Source organism: Anser cygnoides, chromosome 1, assembly GCF_040182565.1.
Source record: "Anser cygnoides isolate HZ-2024a breed goose chromosome 1, Taihu_goose_T2T_genome, whole genome shotgun sequence".
NCBI classification, from domain to species: domain Eukaryota; kingdom Metazoa; phylum Chordata; class Aves; order Anseriformes; family Anatidae; genus Anser; species Anser cygnoides.
This window is the reverse complement of record NC_089873.1, coordinates 37,320,785-37,339,857: the sequence shown is the minus strand read 5'-3', so window position 1 is coordinate 37,339,857 and position 19,073 is coordinate 37,320,785. Positions and strand designations below refer to the sequence as shown.

Below are 19,073 nucleotides of genomic sequence, written 5' to 3'. Positions count from 1 at the left end.
GACACCCAATGAGAACCAAATGGAAATGCAAGTTTCAGATAACTATCTGGAAATTAAAAAAGAAAAAGAAAGAAAAAAAAAACTCAAAAAAACACATGCATGTATTTTAACTGGGGTAATGGACTTTCTTTGTATTGTACTACCACCTTACTCCTAAGGAAATACTTTGGTGATTTATACTCTGTGGGGAAAATTTAGCAAACAACATACATTCTGCATTCTCTTATCTATATTTCCTTCTCAGTTCTTTAGCTGTCTGGGCTGAAGCAGTCACCAAGGTACAAGAAGGTATCTTCCCTAGTTGAAGAAGTCATTGTGTACTGATATTTTTGGGTGGGTGAACCAAAGTTTCTGGCCTGCCTCTTCCTGAGACTCTTGCAAAACATTTCTATTCTTCTGCATGATGACACTGAGATCTGTGGTTTTGCATGTCGTTAATTGCTATTAATTCCCGTGTTGGAGTATTTTTAAGTGTGCAATTATTGCATTGTTTATCTCACATTCAGACCTCTGCACCACAGATCATTGAGGACAAAGACCGACACCACTCAAGGTTTGGGTGCAGAAGACAGAATTGACATCACAGCCCCAGAGCTAAAGCCAGTTTTGCTGGGGCACAGCGAATTATGCCTTCCACAGATCTTGCAGGTGGAAGGGCAGACTTATCAGTGCTCCTGCTTACACTGCAGTGACTGCACGTATCCTGAAAGAGCCCCACCAGCCCTCAACCCCGAGGCTGTACCTAGCCTCACAGACAGAGCAGATGGGCCCCTGCAGCCCTCTCCATTTGTTCCTACCCCTTGACAGCTGCTTCAGCAGAATTGGCTGAACTTGATGTGGATCAGAGGTGGCGAGAGCTCAAGGTCATAAAGCAACACAAAGACTGTTGGGGAGACTGGGCTAGGGCCAGCCTTGGGACACAACGAGGAAGGCTTTTTCAGGTGCCCACTGGCCTGGGAGTTATTAAAAATAAAAAGCAGCTTCCATCATTCCTCCTCTCTCCTCCAATAAAATCTATGGGGAGTCTCAAAGAGAATCTGAAAACAGGGACATTTCCATAAAGCTCATTTCACACAGGGAAATCCAACTCATTACCTTTAACTCAAAAAAGTCAAGACTATGCCAAAGCATACTGTGCATTTGAGATAATCACGGGTAAGTCTCCTATTGCAGGCTTTTTCCCATATTAAATGGATTGTGAAAGCAACTGGAAAGTAGTTCACATTCAGTTATGTGAACTACTGCTATCCAAATCTCACCTTACAAAAAAAAATTACTCCTTCTGCAGCAGACGATAGAAAGGAAGCCAGTCTTCAAGGTACAAGGTGAAATCCTGGCTCCATTGTATTCATTTGCCAAAATTGACTTGACTTCAACAGAGCCAGGATTTCCCCCCTAAAGATTTAGCTATAGTAAGCTGGGGAACATCTAAATGGCAGAGTAGAAAAACAGGTTATGAAGCCTTTAGATCTCCCTTTGTCCCCGCAAGCCAAGCACCACAGTAACACATGATGTGAGAATATTGCCTTGGCTGAGTTCATAACGATCAGTTTTCCAACTCAAAAGATTCACATTATTACTTAAGTTTCTGCAGGTAATCCTAACAGAGAAATCAAATGTAACAGAGACGAAGTGCTTCTTTCATCTTTACAGACAGTCTTTGGAGAACAACTATCGCTGCCACATCTGGTGATTCCGAAGCTACCTCAATTTTATTTTCCTTTGTAAACTACTACTGACCCAATTTTCTCTACTGTTAGTGTTATCCTGACCATCCTGCTTCATGCTGCTGTCAAGGTGTCTCTTCAAGTAGGAGGGACTGAGACAATGTGAACTGAGGGAAAAATGAGCAAGAAATGAAATTTTTCATCAGAAGGAAGACAAGTGGCCACAAGTATGAAAAAATGAATAACAACTGAAACAGTGCAGAACAATGCAGTGAGTGAGAAAATTCAATCAGCACTGCTTCTAGCACCAAACTTAGGGCAGTAATTCCCACAGTCCTTCTAAAGATTATTTTTCATGCAAGACACAAATTTTATTGTGTCTTTCTTAATCCTTGCCTCAGTTTCCAACTCAGCTCTCCATGGTCACTAATTGGGATGGGTGAAAATCTGTTAAGTAAAGTAATATACCTGGGTTTTGTTTTCTTAACTTCTTGAATTCTAAAAAATCAGCTACTTATTTCTCCATTATTGGATCCAATGCTGTAGCATGGATGCAGCATTGCCACCCAGGATCTAAATCTTAAAGCTGCTTGCTAGTAATGCTAACTGCCAGAACTCCATATCTATGATACTTGGCATGGCTCCATACAAAAATATATATATATTTTTTTTCTCAGTCAAACTCATTCTAATAGTGTCATCTCACTATGAAATTTGCTTATTTATTATTTTTTATTTATTTAACTATAAGAATAATTTTACTATAGCATTATTGATTATATTGCTTCTCTTGCATTCCTTATCAGTTTGAATTACTTAAATTATGTTATACAACTACATAAATACTGGAATATATGCAAGATTATACTGCAAGATTATACAGCATATAAACTAAGAGACAGTAATCTCAAAACTACAATTAGTATACTCACTTGAATAAAGGAGTTCCACAAACAACACATTTGTATATTCCTTGAGCTTTGTGATGTGTGTACTCCCCCTCAAAGGCACTGGGAAAACAATAACACTACATTTTAAAAATAAATAAAGGATTTATTTTTTTTAATTATTAAATTAGCTAGGACTTTAGAAAAATATTTAAGAAAAAAAAACAATTAATAGTTTGCAGTTGTTTTTTATTAAATGAAGCAAAGAAAGCAGGCACGGGAAAAGGGGAATGTCCTCATTAGTTTGCCTCAGGTGTTACGCATCATGCAAGAGGAAGCAAATTGTCACACTGTTTAAAGGACAGAACAACAACAACAAAAACAGCAACAAACAAACAAAAAAAAAAAAAGAGAAAAACTGAAATCTTCCTCTATTTGGTAAATGAAACATAAGTTTTCATAAACATGGATTGTTTGAAATTTAGCTTCCTCCTATGCACTTCTCTGGGTTTGCCTTTAGAAAATGTTTTAGTAATGCATTCAGATGCTGAGCTGGAGGTGTAAAGCTCTTGGGTGTCTGCCATTGAGCAGATAATGAAGACTCGGTGTTTGGTGAGTCCAGGATGGGCTGGCAGGTTGACAGAAGTATTGTAGCTGAAAATGAAATAATTGGTCCATGATTTCAAGCTGTGTGCGCCTTATATTTTTAGTTGAAAAGCAATATTACAGCTTTAAGGGAATATTTTTCTAAGTTAACAATCTAAGAGGCTAGGAGGTCATTCATCTAATACGAATCAGCTGTGCTAGTCCAACAAAAAGCCTATGTGCTCGGCAGCTTGTTTTTATTATCCTTTCACCCTTTTTATGAGGTCCAATTTTTTTTTATAAACAGGATTTTTAAGAATGACCTAATCTCCGATTGTTTGTGCGCATTAAATCACGTCGCTGGTCCCGTACACAAGCAGGAGGGATGCGGGGCAGGAAAGCCTCGCGGCGCGGGCTGCCGTCCATCCCCGTGCCCGGCCACGGTGGTGGGGGGACGGAGGGATGGGGAGGAGAGGGGATTATCCCGCTCCTTCCCGTCCGGCACATCCCATAAACATGCTCCGTCAGGAGGAGCGCTGCCTGTTAAGCGGGACCCCATGTGTGGTAAGGAGCCCTTTCAGGTCATGAATGAAAACAAGCAGTTACATCATTAGGGCGTTTGGATCAGAGGTAAAGCCGGGGCCTTATGCCAAGTTCAGTGGTATAAATTAGACAACAAAAATGGTTAGGCCTTGGCAAGTTACCTTCGTGCTGGAATCAGCTGAGAGAGACTTTATTCACTAAAAACAGTCCTGGAAGCAAGTCCTTTTTTTCCTCCAGGATTCAGGGCTGGCTTCCAACGACTAAAGCCATGTGAGGGCAGTTATTGAAAATTTTTGACATTCCAACCACAAATGAGCCAATAAATACCTTCTCCACATGTGCTTCAAAAAGAAATTGGAGTGGGGTGGAAAAGAACTAAATTATGCTACCTTCTTTCTGCAGCCAAAATGTCTATACTTACAATGACCACCTTCAAAACTTCAGCGTCCTGGCACGGGGCCATTTCCCTCGTGGTTCTGCTTACTGTGATGTCTTCCAAAAAGTGTACCTAAACCGCTATTACTTCCACACATTTTGTAGTAAACTAAAAACAGACTCTAAACATAAGCCCCGGGACTTTATAAGACATACAGTGTTCATTAAAAGTCACACAAGACCCCTGGCCGTGGCCTCCAAGCTGCAGATGCTTGTCTTTTCGGTGGTGTTAATTTGTAGGGGTTAGTAAACAAGTGCAGAATTCCTGGGGAAAAAAAAAATTGCTGGGGAGGATGAGGAAGCACCAGCGAGAGGAAAGGGAGAGAAGAAGGATGCCTGTGTTTCGAGGACCTCGCTCCCTTCGCCCTGCCTTACCTTTCGGTCCCCTTCTCCTGAGTGACATGGTACTGCAAGGGTGTCAGCCGCTTCCTCAGCTCCTCCTGGGAAAAGACCACCTTACAGTCTTTTTTATCCCTACATGACCCTGCAAAGGGAGAGGATATGGGGAGAAGGAGCCTTTTTAGCTTAAATCCTGAATAATTGCTTTGGCAGACGGCCACAGCATAGCTTCTGCATTCACTTGTCAATGACCAGACCAGTCCCTAATGCACGAAGAATGGCTCAGCTGAACTGCAGCTGATTATTTCTTCAAATCCAAGTTTAAAAAGAATTTTGCTTGAGAGCCAGGTGATTCCACTGGAGCAGTGACAATGTGCTACAGCCAAAGCCCTTCCGTGTGTTGCGCACACAATCATTCACAAGAAAGTTACATTTCCCAACCATTAAAAAAAAAAAATTAAAAAGCTGCAAAAAATAACTACAACCGAAATGTTCTTTACAAGACATCTATATTGGAGACTTATGGTAATGGGCATATGATGTTCAGCCACAACATCCAACGATTTTGTTACCCTTAAAAGTAGCTCAAAATAAATCTTTAGAATTCAAACACAGTTGATTTAACTTTTAGTAGCATCCTAGTCCTTTTATTTTATCACAGTAACAGTTGGATTTTTCCCTGTTGAAGCACTGGAACAGGAGCCCTGAGGAGCAGGTCATTTCTTTGCAACAAGAGGCACCAGGTTCAACAGTAAAGTTGCCCTAACATTTAGAGTTGCTATTGAAATTACCCGTCTTTGAAAATCCCATCTTATATTTTGCTTAATTCACACACGCAAAAAAAAATCCAAGGAGCACATAGGGATTACTGTGAAAAAAAAAAATTGTATAGTGCAAAAAATCACATTATGAAAGAAAAAATAATAATAAGGCTGCTTTTGAGAATGAAAACTCCTGAAGTAATAACAGAAATTACCAAATATTAAAATAACTTTGATATTCTCTTGCAAAAAACGAGCTGACATAGTACGGCAGGTAAAAAGCGCTCTAATTATGACAGTAATTAAAATACGTTACAATTAGAAATAAACAGTCCCGACAAAAATATTTTTTGCTAGTAATGTATATACACTCATAAAAAGACCAATTGTGTTCCCAAAGTAGAGGGAACAGAGCTACCCATCTGTATGTCATTTAGTACAGGAGAGGCAATGGCAGGTTTAAATTACATGGTATTGGATTGCAATTTCCTAACATTGGATGCTTTTCTGCTTTTTTACCTTGAGTCATTACTAAGGAGTGTTCATAAAAAGTAGCTTAAAGCACAGATGCTTGCAAATCATTTAAGAAAAGATGTTTCTTTCTTCCTCCCCCTCTTCTTTTCCTCATTTTTTTTAATGTGTGGGGGTGGGTGAATAGGGGAGAGAGAAAAAGAATAATGCTGTTGGTCACTACTGGCTAACCCTAGGAAGTATTTTCAGGAAGAAAAAAAAAGTAAAATTGAAAACATCTGATTGAAGTAAATAGTGCAAACATAAAAAGCTTTACTAGTGAAAGAAAGGTATTGAAAAGCGACTTTATTTCATAGATTAGAAATTACTTTTGATCTAAACATTCTTAAAAACAGATTGTTTTCCACTCCGAGCCATCTCATTAGCTGAGCTGCAGAGCCTGCGTTTTAATGGCAAGCTTTGAAAGAGCGCTGCTGTATGCCTTTGTTAGCTTCAATCTTATTTGGGAGAGGGATAAAGATTTCATTCCAGTTCTCTTTGTTTGTCTTTCAAGAACCACTAAGGCAGTATTCACACAAATTTTGCAGGAATGTGCCCTGTGCCATAGCTTACAAATTATTTGGTTTTGGTGCACTTAAAGGTCACCTTCCAAATTAGCAAAATTTTCCTACATCCTGGCTTTTCAACCTTAAATGTAAATATTGTTTCCTAACTGTAAGTGAGGTTTGTTCTTTATAACATTTGGTTGCTTATTTAAAGATGTCAAACTTTGGAGGTTTTTATTCTCACAACGTGCTGGGCTCTAGGACTAATAAGTCTTTCAAAGGATAGCTAGCAGGGAAAGGAAGCATATGCATTATATAAATAACTATTGTTACGTTGCATTATGCAGTTCAGAAGGAAACCGTTTGAGAGCTGGTCTTCCATCTAATATTTCAGTATCAAAGAATTAGTCTAGAGAGCAGCAAGGAATCCTACAAACCAACACCTCTTCACTTTCAAAAATATCTTCCAACTGTTTTTTTTTCTTTTCCAGAAGTTCATTTGCTCTTTAGCTATTCCAAAAAAGCAAACTAAGCATAACTCCACATTGAAAAAAAAGTTATGCAAAACATTAAATGTTTTACAGAAGAGCCAGCATTCCCTCTTTGCTCTCCTTGAATAATTTCTCATCTCTTTCAGAAATGTTCTTCAACCAGCAGGCTCACTACTATGCACAAGGAAATTTCTACATGCCACTTGATCCGTGACATAGATCAGAAGTAGGGAGCATGTTATAAAAGATTTTTCTCCATCGCTTTTAATAATTAACTGCACGTTTTACGATACAGACGTGTATTTATGTCTGCAGGGGAATCTTGCTAATCTGCATGGGGGTAAACTGCAACCTGCCCCAGCAAAGGTCTCTGCGGGTTTCCGATTTAATGGAGTATACAGCAGCAAAAAGCTATGGTTGCACTACAAATCAGAAAGGAAATCTCTTGGTCCAGCCCTCGGCATTAAGGAACAGCCCTCTTCAGTCAGTTGAACTTACTCCTTAACTGCTAGCAACAAAAAAGAAAGGCTCAGTAAACTGAGCACGCTGTTTCCATACTGCCAAAGAGACGGGGAGGTAATGCAAGACTGAGCCACGACTGGAGGGTGGAAGGATCCATTATCTGAATCGTGGCTAGCCTACAAGCCTTGAGAAAATGCAATAAATCTTAAAAATGGCAGGACGGGATTCTGGTAATGGAGTCCTTCGGTTGGGAAGGAACTACCATGCAAGGGGGACAAAAACGCTCAACCTGCGGTACGAGATCGGCCACCTCTGTCTGGGAACCTCCTTTACGGGGTGTACGGGAGGTCTGCTCCAGTCAGGTCTGCCTGTACCTGGTATGGGGACAACGTAAAGCTACCCACATCTGTGTGCAGCTACGAGGGAAGCTGAGACAGGTAAAGCTGCTAGCAAACCCACTGGGTTGTTAAAGAAGGGAATAAAGGTGGCCCTGAGTGCCTTCCTCGCTCTGGTTCCCCAGAGGAGGGACCCAATGTGGCTCTGTGGGAAGGGGTCCCATGGGCAACAAAACCCTCCAGGGTGACTCTGGCCTGAAGCAAGGCTCTCCACTCACTTGTAAATGGTACTGCTCGAGGCAGGAGCCGTCAGTTTTGCACCAGCGTGATTACATTACAAAGTAAGGCTAAATTAAATAAGCCTAACTAATTAATTGAAGATAAGCGAGCTTGGATTCATTTGGTCTATCTCTGGACTCTGACTGGGACCTAACTTGTTCTCCAGCAGCGATGCGCTCCCAGCAGTGCATTTCGAGGAGCTGGGGACAGCTCTGCCTCTGACCCAGAGGCTCCAGCCAGATCCTGCTGTTAGGAGCGGGGAAGGCAGACTTCCAAGCGCAGACCAAATGCCATTTATTATCATTTTCTTCTGCTGCACAATTCACCCTCTCCTCTGAGAGACATCTTTTCCTACAATGCACGCACAGATTCTGCTGCAAGATCCGAGTCCAGATGAAATCTTTCGCATCAGCGCACCGTGGTGTGCCTGTTCTCCTTGGTGTTCCTTGGGAAAGCAGCAACACACAACCCTTCCAAAGCAGGCACCAACATTTCCACTTCAGGCCACCTGCCTTCAGCCTTTTTCCAGCAGTTCCAGCAGTGCTAAAAGCTTCTGGGATCTTGGAGCAGGATGGAAAGCCTCTCAAAGACAAGGCCAGGCTCACAGATCTTAATGCATAAACATAAAAAAAGAGTTCAGGATGGTGAGGCAAACAAAACCAGAAACACTTCTGGAGCCTTTGTGGCGTTCCTGTACTTAGGAATGGCTTTTCTGAAAAGAAATGCGATGTGTGCTGCAATTTACTATTCACCCACAGACCACGGGCATTTTAGAGTTCAGCTCTGGAGTCTGGAGGCCTTCCCTATAAAAATGAAGTGAACAGAAAGTATTTGCTGGGTGTTGACCTGATAATGAAGACATTAAGCATCTCACCTCACATATAAATTCCAATTTCCATCGACCTTTTCAGACCTGTGGTTCGTAGCGCCGGCGAACAAGTGCCATTTCCTTCAATACCACCGATCGCAAGGAAATGAGCAACAAGATACGTCCAGGCAGACTGACACGAGTTAGCAGACCATTACTCCTCACCACTCAGCCCTTCACCTGCTCCGGTGTGCCGCAGGGTGTCGAGCAGTGTCTGACGTGCCCTGAAATACCTTGGCGCTTTGCCTGACGGCTTTCCTTCCTTACATCGTCTTTTGAACCGTCCTAATGATTTTCTCTTCTGTCTTGTTGCTTCCCATCACCACAAAATGAACTCAGCTTTTCAGCTTCATGGAGGACACGGCATACGTTTTCCTCTTCCTACGTATGCTTATGTTCCACCAGCACTAATGGACATTACAGTCATGCACCGAGCACATGCCATTAAGACTTCCTGAATTAAATACAGCAAGATCAAATGTTCCAGCAGAGCACAGCCATATAATAAATTGGGCTCCCAGTTTTCAGTACTACTCCTTTTAATATAACTGAGCATTTTTTTAGGGGCCTTGCAGCACGTTTTATTATTCATACACTACCACAGCCCCAGTCCTGCAATGTGACCTGTGTGGGCAGACCCCTGAGAATATGCATAGCTCCGGCAACTACAGAAGGGTCTGTGAATGCAAGTAAACCCGGCTCCAAGCATACATCTCCCTGCTTCCCACAGCCCATCCCTCCGCAAGTGGGTTGGACCTTACTCATCCACGGTAAATTATCTCACACTGATGCTAAGAGGAATCCTGCAAGGTTAAAAAATATTCATGTACGTTACTTTACACAAATACCCTTACAGATGATATCACTAACAGTCAGGTTTATTAAAATTGGAATCTCTCATTTTTAGTCTTTTAAATTTTGTTTACACAGTTTATGCTGCTTGTTTAGAGTTTTGCCTCTCTCTCCCCGCTTAGCAAAAGGAGGATGGACGGCTCTGTTTCACTTCTGTTTAGTCTGCCCTCTGCAGCCTTTAGTCTGTAGCCTACTGCAAACAAACCGGGAACTGCTGGTCTCGTTAACAAAAATTAAAAAGGAAAACAACTCTTGGAAATGCAAATCGGTGCAAACAGTTGGGTTAGCCTGTAAATTTGAATGCTATGTTTTACAAAACCCCGTATTTGATGTCATAGATCTTTATGTACTCCCATCACAAGCCATTTTAAATCATCTAAGCATGCTGCTGCCTAGGAGAAATCCTACAAAAGAACTCGAAAAAAATGGGAGGTCAAGTTTAAGTAAAATCCATACTTGGTAATTAAAGAAACCCTGTAAACATTTTACACATTGAAAGACAGATCTGTGGTTCTTCTCTGAAGATGGCTCCTTTGCTTTCTTGCTGTAGGTAGCTAACTCCCACCCGCTGCTGAAATACCATTTGCAGTTTCATGCAAGCATTAGGAGTAATGGGGCGAAGACCATTTCCACTACATTGTGCGTTGAAAATCCAAAAGCTGGGTACCAGGACAACAGCTAAAATTTTGGGTCAAATGCCAGGTTCTTGTCTTACAAGAACAACACCAAAAAATTATCCATCTTAAAAAAAAAAAATGGTTTGCTTAATACCCAGGAGGGTCACAGGGCCACAAGGGAAGGGCAAGCCAGCGCTGTGCAAATTCGCAACCTTCCCATGCAATCGAGCAGCAGAGCCAACAAGTGTTTTTTTTTCACCTGGTCATCAGCATGGCTGCTGGCTTGTACAGATGTAAGTATTCCAAGTCACCATCAGAGATCTACCATGTAAGACAACAACTTTCCTGAGCACTTAAGGAACAAGCCCCAAAGTGCCAACTAAGGTGGCTCCACCACCGTACGCTCATTTTCCTGCGGGCACAGCGGTTGCCTTGCTGCTCCCCCAGAGCCGTGAGGGCCTGTGCCCCAGGCTACGTGGCCACGGCAGCCGGTGGTCCGCCAGCCAAGGAGACATTCCCTGGAAAAGGAATCCAAAGCTGCCTGCCCTCCCTGAGAATGTGAAAAACATTCAACAGAGGATGGAAGTGTTTTGCACAGTGGGAACGGGGGAAAGAAAAGCAGCTCCATTTGTCCTCTCCAGGGACAACCTCGACTCTACCTCCTTATCTTGCATGAATACAATCCACGGCATTGCCAGCCCCGGCCCCACAACCTCTCCAGCTGCAGGCACCGAGCACTCCAGCGTCAGCTCGTGCTGGTGCAGGGGGGCAGAGCTGCCCTGGGGCTTTCCGAGCTCCCAGCTCCCCCAGGACGGTAGCAATGGCAGTGATGGCAGCATGCAGCGATGGCAGCATGCAGCAGCTGCTCAGCAGTGGCTGGAGAACAGAAGCACCTTCAATATCGTGGAGAAAATCCTTGTGGCATTAGAAGCTGCCTGTCTGCTGTGATGGCCGAAGACGGGGCACAGGGCAGCCGAGCTCTTTGCCTTGCTCTCGGATGCAAACCAGGCGAGACAAGATCAAGATCTACGGGTACAGCAGTGGGGGCGGAAGCGTTTATAATGATGGATTTTTCTTCCTCTCTCCCCTATAGATAAAGAGACTTTTGTTTTGCTGATATGAGCCTAGCACCTTTCACAGGCACTACATTTGTTTAAATTAAAAACAAGAAAGGCAGAGACACTGAGCAGTCTGTATCTGGTCAGTAGATTTCTGTCAGAATCAATAAAAGGGGGCACAACATATGGAAAGGCATTTTATTAACGGCAGAATTAAGCTGAATTTAATAAGAGTGCTTTATGCTACCTTTTGCATTTAAAATATTTCAGTGAGCCATCAAAATAAGTTTATTCACACGGCTTTAATAAAGGTTTAACCCTGCAGCGGAAACAATTAAAAAGTCAGCATTTGCCAGCGGTTACCGCGGTGGTGTGTAGCTTATTGTAGCATTCAGGCTGTTGCTAAATCCTCCTGCTGCTTCCTCCACAATAGTGATGTGTGGCCTGTGAAATGAGCACTGCGTTTCAAGACCCAAGGTGCCGCCGCCTATGCTTGGGCTGGGGGTGGAGGAAAGGAGCGGGGTGGGGGAGGTCCCTGCTCTCCTCCAATTCCAAACTGCAGCCCCGACCTCACCCCGTGAAGAAGTCGGCTGCCTCCGGCCGTCCTTCTAGAAGGGCCCTGTTGGCAGAGAGACAGCCAAGAGGCAGCAAAGGGCACAGAGAGCAGCGGGCACCGCCATGTCCTGGCCTCTGGCCCCGCAGCGCCGAGCACCGCGGGCAGGACGGGCTGCAACGTGCTCTGGCTCTTGCTCTGCTGTGGCCACCACAGCAAAAATATTGTAGCCCCCTTCCCTCCCAACGGACCAAGGGTGGAGGAGCAGCCAAAAGGGTTGGCAGTTGCCAGCTTCTCTCCCTAGTGGGCCTCCTGGGCCTCCCTATGGTTCCGTACGATGTAGGCCGGAGCAGGGCACCTCCGTTCCCCAGCCCCTACCCAGCAGGGTTTCTTTTGCAAGAAATGGCCAGATGAGGCACAGGTTTTGCTTGGAACTAAGACCAAGCATCTTCTGCTTCTCACCCACCGCTGGGATGCAATTTCTCCCTACTCCTCGTTCCCCCCCCCCTGTTCACCCCCTGTGCTGCAGCAACCCGTGGTGCACCCAACAGCTGACTTCTGGCAGCCTCGGTGCCTCCCACGCCTGACTCCTGCTCCGTGCCCTCGAGGCCCTCTCCATGCGCCATCCAGTTCCCCGCAGGCACATCCCCTGGCTGACCCACTGGATCACCTCCTCCATCGCTTCCGAGCACGCTCTGGCTAACTTGAGGGTTAACATCACAACCATCCCCTGAAATTGCACCTTTTCTTGCTTGCCCTCCTCCAGCTTTTCACCAGATAAGATCTCCTTCCTCTTTGTGTGCTGTCATCTCTCCTTTACATCACATTCTTCTGTTCGTTATGCACTCCTCGGAGGAAGGACAAAGCTGGGAGTTGCTTTTAATCCAAGGGAAAAGGGTAAAGGCAGCCCTGAAAGGGCTTCTCAGACCTCCTGTTAGACACTCATGACTAAAAGAGCAGCTTTTCACTGGAGCCTTTAAAACACAGAAACCCAGTTAGTGCTGGAACGTCACCTTTCACATCCATCTTTTACATTACATTTCAGCAGAAAAAGCAGAGAGCCCGAGCTGCACAGGGCACAGCAGTGGAACAGAGGAAATTTATGAGCTCCCAGAATTAAAACATTCTTGCAAGAAAGGCAAAAATGGCTTGTGGTGGGTCCTTTACGGGAGCGGGGAGGGAAAGCAAATGACCTTAAGAGATCCTTCAGGGAATACGTCAAGGAACTGGCTCTGTGCACAGGGCTGGGAGCACACGAAACTTCTCATCCCGTGGTACTCAGCACCACAGAACCCCTGAGAAGCCCCTGCCCAGACGAGGCACAGGCAGAGCCTCCGGGTAAGGGAGAGAATGAGGAGGAGAGCAAAACCCAGCATGAATGAGGAGTTAAAAAGGGGGCAAAAAAGGGTACACTCCCTGGAGTAAAAAAAAAAAAAAGGTACATTAACAACAGATTTCTGGTCTGTATCATTCTAATCTTTGCAAGCATCAGGCATCATAAGAGTATCACTCCCATTGGAATATCTACAAATAAATTTTGTTTTAAACTATATTAAATAAAATTTTGTAGACTGAATACTATTGTACAAAATAAACATTTGTAAGTACAAGATTTTTTTTAAGCAACACCAACATTGAATATAGTTCCATTCAAACAGCTACACAAAGGTAATTTTTTAAACCATTCTCAAGCCATTCAAAAACTATAACTTTATGCTCTATTATGATAAAGCAGCATTCTATGGTCATTACCACTAAGAAGCAAAAGAGGCATACAAACACATTTATGTATTAATGGCACATGAACAGCTTTACATGCTATTTGCTATTGTGCTCACATAGTGCACGTTCAAGCATTTATCGAACTGGTAATTCTCATAATCCCCGGGAGGGAGTAAACCAGGTAATTTGTAAGACTGTATTTTAAGTTTAAAAGAAATTCCAAATTGATATTTGCTATTCTTAAAATTATTATTATTATTTAATTAGCTTCATTGAAATGAGTTTTGATTTTTGCCCCCCAACCAGTTCTGAGAATCAAGAACATCCATCTGAGACCTTGTATGACACATGTAAGCCCAGAGCAAATTTTTACATTCAAGTTATAAACCCCAGAAAATAGGGATTTATAACAAAAACATTGACAGGCATTTAACCATAGCCATACTAGAGGGTATTGTTATACAACATATCAGTCTCACTTTTATTTTCTTTCAGATCATGTGAAGAGCCATCTGTAATAGTACGTCTCTGGTGATACAAATTACGGAAAGCTATGGGAAAGTTAAAACATTCATTATGGAAATTACATCTCTGAACACACAAACATACAATATGAAACGTTTTCAGATATAGCTTAAAACACACAAAGTTTAAAAGCAACTAACGCTCTTTGAACACACTAGACTAAGGTCTTTTCTTGACTTTTCATCGTTGAGGCCAGATCTGGCAAACACTACACGCACAGATAATTTCACTGACATGAGCAGTTTGAGAGTTCAGAGGGACAAACGCATAGGAATAAGTCATGTATGTAGCTGTTTGCAAGATCTGCTCCTAAAAGTAATCCTTTATGTTAACAAGATTACTACTAAAAGTCCAGTTCTGAGAGTCAGTAATTTTCTGTTCACAAGCTATTCATTTCAATTTTATGGAAAGACATTATACTGAAACTTGGAATTAACAACAGTTTAATAAAACAAATTATGAGAAACTATACCATAGATATTTATTTAATAAAGACTTACACCATATGCCCAGCACCATCTTCATACAGATGTGTTGTATCTTAATCTAATCCTAGAAAAGCATGGTTTCCTACTAGCAATTAAACACTTCACAACAATTTAATATTATCTAGGACTTTATTATTTCATACAGGTCCTGGAAAAAAATACCAAGTCTACTCATGTAATGTTTTCATTATTACTTTTGCTTAATTTTACAAATACCATAATTTTCTTCAATCTACGGGAGAAGCAAAGCCAAATTATCTCATGCAAAAATGTGATGTAAGCAGCACAACATTCAAAGTGTTAAAGAAATAAAGGAGATTTTTTAAGAAATGAGAATCCATAATAATTAAAAGACACAGCAAAGCAAAATAAGGTATCTCTTTACTTTATATCTTGGTGGTCTGCTACAGAAAACATATGTACATGGAATCTGCATAATCATTATTTTATCAGTTACTTGCTGGTATGCGCTGAAGCAGCTGAAGTAGCTTTTACAATAAAAATTTTGTATTTGTTGTTGTGTTTAAAAAAAAAAAAAGGGGGGGATTTAATTTCTGTGAACTAAATCCTGGCAGGTGCTGAATGCATCCTACATTTCCAAAGAAATTTAAAGCATTCAGCTCTAATACAGATCGCTCAAGAAGTGACACTTCTAAATCACACAAAGAATAACAGAGCTGCAATCATTGCTGGAAATGAGATCGCAAAGCAAGGTGAACAGAGTTTGTGTACGAGCACAGCTTTACATGATTTTCCCCAATGCTCATTCTTTTCCTAAAATACTCCTAAATGTTCATGAGGTCTCAGGGCGTACTTTAGGTATGAATGACTCCTGAATGGGAAGCTTTTCATATAGTTCAGGGTGTGCAAAACCACATATGCTTGGTGCCATCTGCTGGGCCTGCAGGGCTATGGCCAGCCTTTGCAATGCCTGCGATGAAAAAAGCGCTGCGCTTAGGGCAAAGCATGCGCTGGCTGCGCACATATTGAAACGTTTAGTCCTAACTTCAGAAAAGAAATATTTTTAAAATACAATTTGGAAGAATGCGTCCACACCGCAGGTGCTAATATACAAATGGAGAAAGAGCAAGTATGAACACTTCTCTGTCCCAACTGTTAATTCGGTTTACGAGTAGTCCAGCATAACTCACACGTGCTGGCAAAAGTGTCTCAAGGAAGAGAAAGGTCACCCCTATTCTAAGATACTTCTTAACATCATGTCATTCATTTAACTTGCTTCTGATCTACCAATATGACTGTTTGTTAAATATAAAGTAAACATCACATGGCACCATTTTGCTCCCTGCAGGATGGTCAGAGGTACCATTACAAGCACAGAAACTGAAAGGACACTTTCTCATCGAAGTCCTTGTCCTGTAAATATTTAACTGCATGGAATGTGAAAGTGTGCTAGGATGCCCAGTGCACAGCTAGGCAGTGTTTGTCTCAGCCAGAGCCTTCGCCTCGATATCTAAGCTCAAGGATGAAACCCCTGCCAGCACCTTGCTCCCTTACACTAAAGGGACAGGGGTTCCAGAGGATGAGCAAGTCTCCTTTCATATCAAATTTTTCCACAGAGGCAGAAGCAGACAAAACTGCACCATTTCAGACTCGGAGGATACGTGGCCTGAAATGATACGGTTGCAGAGCTGCAGTTCACACAGAAATGGATGGCGGGAAAAGCATTAATCCAGTGTAATGGTAGAAAAAAAGTCATGAGAACTTGGGGCGTTTTCTGTATACTCAAAAGTTGAAGTCACAGTGGATTGTGGCATTTAAACAGATGTTGTCTCTCGATCTCATTCCCATGTTTAATCTGATACATGCTATACCATTTACTTGTAACGCCCTCAGTACACCACACACAAAAAACAAACCAAAGGCAAAGCAAGCCTACATTAATTTATAAGCAGCTGGGGAATTTAGATTACTCTTAAAATATGTGAGATATGTGATTGTATATTATTCCACTGTTAGCAGATGAATTTTGGTTTAGAAAATACATATATACATATATATATATATATATATATATAAAAGTAGTTAGCCAGTGGAACTCTATCTATTAATGTTTGCACAGTTATGGATCTAATGGACAGGAATAAGCAGCAGCGCTACTAGCTTTTTATTCCAAAATGTGACCCCTGGATTATGCCGGAAAAATTATTTGACAAAGTAAAACAGGTACACAATAGAAAAACCTCCTACAGGCTCCGTTCCTAGCTGACCAGCTTTGAGATCCCCTTTTCAGAGCAGGGACAAAATGGCCAGCAGACCGGCTGCCTCCTTTTTAGGGTAGACACCGGCGATGTGAGCGCACATCAAAAGGTGCATAACAAGGGCTAAGGAAATTTGCTTATCCTATATTTTTAGGATTTTAAATCTGGCTCAGCAGCAAATAGAACAGGAAACAAAGGTCAGGCTGACACAATGTGGGCTATTCTCTCTCTTCCTCAATATGTGTTTGCAGCTCCTATCTAGGTTAATGGGAGTTTTGTGCACATGTGGGGGAAAACAGAACACAAATGCTGCAAAAATTGGACTCAGATTTAGTTCAAATAAAGTGTAATCAGCTTTAGAAAATCCATCAGCTTGAAAACTGATGTCTTATCACTGAAAAAATCTTTAGAACATCACCTCCATATGCTTGTTAAGTACAGCTCTGGAAAAAAGTGCTTAGAACATTTTGCACCCTTATGAAACAGTTGTGAGTGCAGTACACACACCCAAGCTGGTTCTTATTTGATGTTTCAAATACTGATCAGCCAGAATTGTATCTTTTTTTATTCGGGTGTCAAGAAAATTCCTAGTAACATCCAAAATTCACTCACCGTAGCTTTTATTTTCTCTCACATACCCACGTACACTGACATTACTAGGCAGATATTACAGATACTGTTTTTGTCTAAGTGAAATACAAAATACTTAGGTTTAAGGTATTAATCGTATAACCAATTTACAGAGACGGGGTCTTATGGCAGCCTTCACAGACCTAACAGCAGACTTTGGACATTACACGAGAAGTGCAGCTGCATCTGGGCATTAGGTTGCGTGTTACCATTTAGTTATTTACTTATTTGGAGAAGTGTCATGTAACTAAAGAATATGCTGTCAGAGGAAAGAAAGAATTACATTTTAAATTCTGTGCACTTGTACATAATTTTCAGTGCATACATATTTAATTCATACTAATAACTTAAAAAGGGACATGTTGAGTGCAACTATAGCACAAAGATTTTGCAAAAATTCTTAAGTCTTAAGATTTAACAGCAATCCATATGCTAAATTCTGTTAAGTATCTTTTTTAAAAATTTATAAATGGCATTAAAGAGAATTGATCTTCAGTTAATTCCACTGCTTTTGCCAAGAATGAGGCAAATAAAAAAAAAAAAGAAAGAGAATTCATTGGACAAGGAAGACGGACAGCATTGCCAAGCGTTCTAATATCTAGGATATGGAAACCCTCATCCAAGCCAATGACTTTTACCAAAACAAAACAAAACAAACAAACAAAAAGGTAAACAAACTTCTGATTCCAAGGCAAATTTAAACACAGCAGAGCAACCCATAGCACACTGTTTCCTGCAGCAGAGACACCGGTTCCTAAAAGGGCCTTCATTACGCATGACACAACAAGCAGCACCCATTCAACCTGAGGGAAGCCCACAGGCTCGCAGGGCCACTGGCTGGCTCTTTGTCACCAAATGCAGCAGGTTGAATGCAGACATCACTGTGATATCCTCACCAACAAAACCAGAGGCAAAGAACAGGGGCAAGAGCTGAGTAGGGAAGAAAAAAAAAAGAAGAAAAAAAAAAGAAAAATGAGAACAAATTAAAACATTAAAGATGTTTAGATACATCCACAGAAAAAAAATAAAACAAACAATGCTTACAGTTTTATCCGAGAGCATCACATAGGAGTACCATTCTAAATGCACCTTTCTTAGCGGGTTTCTTCTGATCCCCCCTTTAAGGTTTGGATACGCATTACACGGTGTTCTGTGGCGCAGATTTCTGTGCCACCCAGTGAGGGAGGGGACATTTTTGTGGGGGGCATTCACAACAGACGCTCAGGATACCTACCACAGAGCAACTCAGGGCAGCAACCTATATGGTCAGAAGTGAGGAGGCACTGAGGGATGCCGCTCAAGGCCCAAGCTAGGTGGCAGGAGTCCTGCTTTCACCACTCAGTAATGCGGGACAGAGCAAAGGGGCAGGCTTTTCTATTTATTTTTGAAAATAAAATCAAACTCCACATTTGTGAATGGTGAGTGCTAGGAACCAGTCCTTGCTAAAAATTGTTCTTTTGATGACTTGTCTGAGGAACGTGACATCGCACTGTAATAAACTTCCCAGATATCTTAAACCCCCAACTTCTTGTTTTAAAGGCAGGAAATAATTCGCATTGTAAACTGTCCATGAGATATATTTAAACAATCTTCCGGCCAGTTTAAATATAGAAAACGGAGAGATGGCAGTCGCAAGATTTTATTTGAGAAGGACTTAATGCACGAACACTAATTGTTTCATTTACCCCACGATGGGAAAGAGGAAACGCAGCTGCCTCACAGCGCTCGCTTCAGAAGGTTA

General features: G+C 41.9%; 1 protein-coding gene across 3 annotated transcripts in view; it reads right to left on the bottom strand.

Moving 5' to 3' along the window:
- The window catches only part of MSRB3 (methionine sulfoxide reductase B3), an 84,616-nt gene that overhangs the window by 47,511 nt on the left and 18,032 nt on the right, over positions 1-19,073 (bottom strand). The window contains exons 2-5 of one of the 3 annotated variants that reach the window (XM_066992598.1): positions 18,136-18,262; positions 13,950-14,021; positions 4,493-4,601; positions 2,600-2,677 (exon numbers count right to left, since the gene is read on the bottom strand). In XM_066992598.1, the coding sequence (XP_066848699.1) occupies positions 2,600-2,677; positions 4,493-4,601; positions 13,950-14,021; positions 18,136-18,211 (335 nt within the window). In that variant the 5' untranslated portion in view covers positions 18,212-18,262. The remainder of the gene's footprint in view (positions 1-2,599; positions 2,678-4,492; positions 4,602-13,949; positions 14,022-18,135; positions 18,263-19,073) is intronic. The other 2 variants (XM_048065406.2, XM_066992606.1) reach the window with 2 other exon arrangements.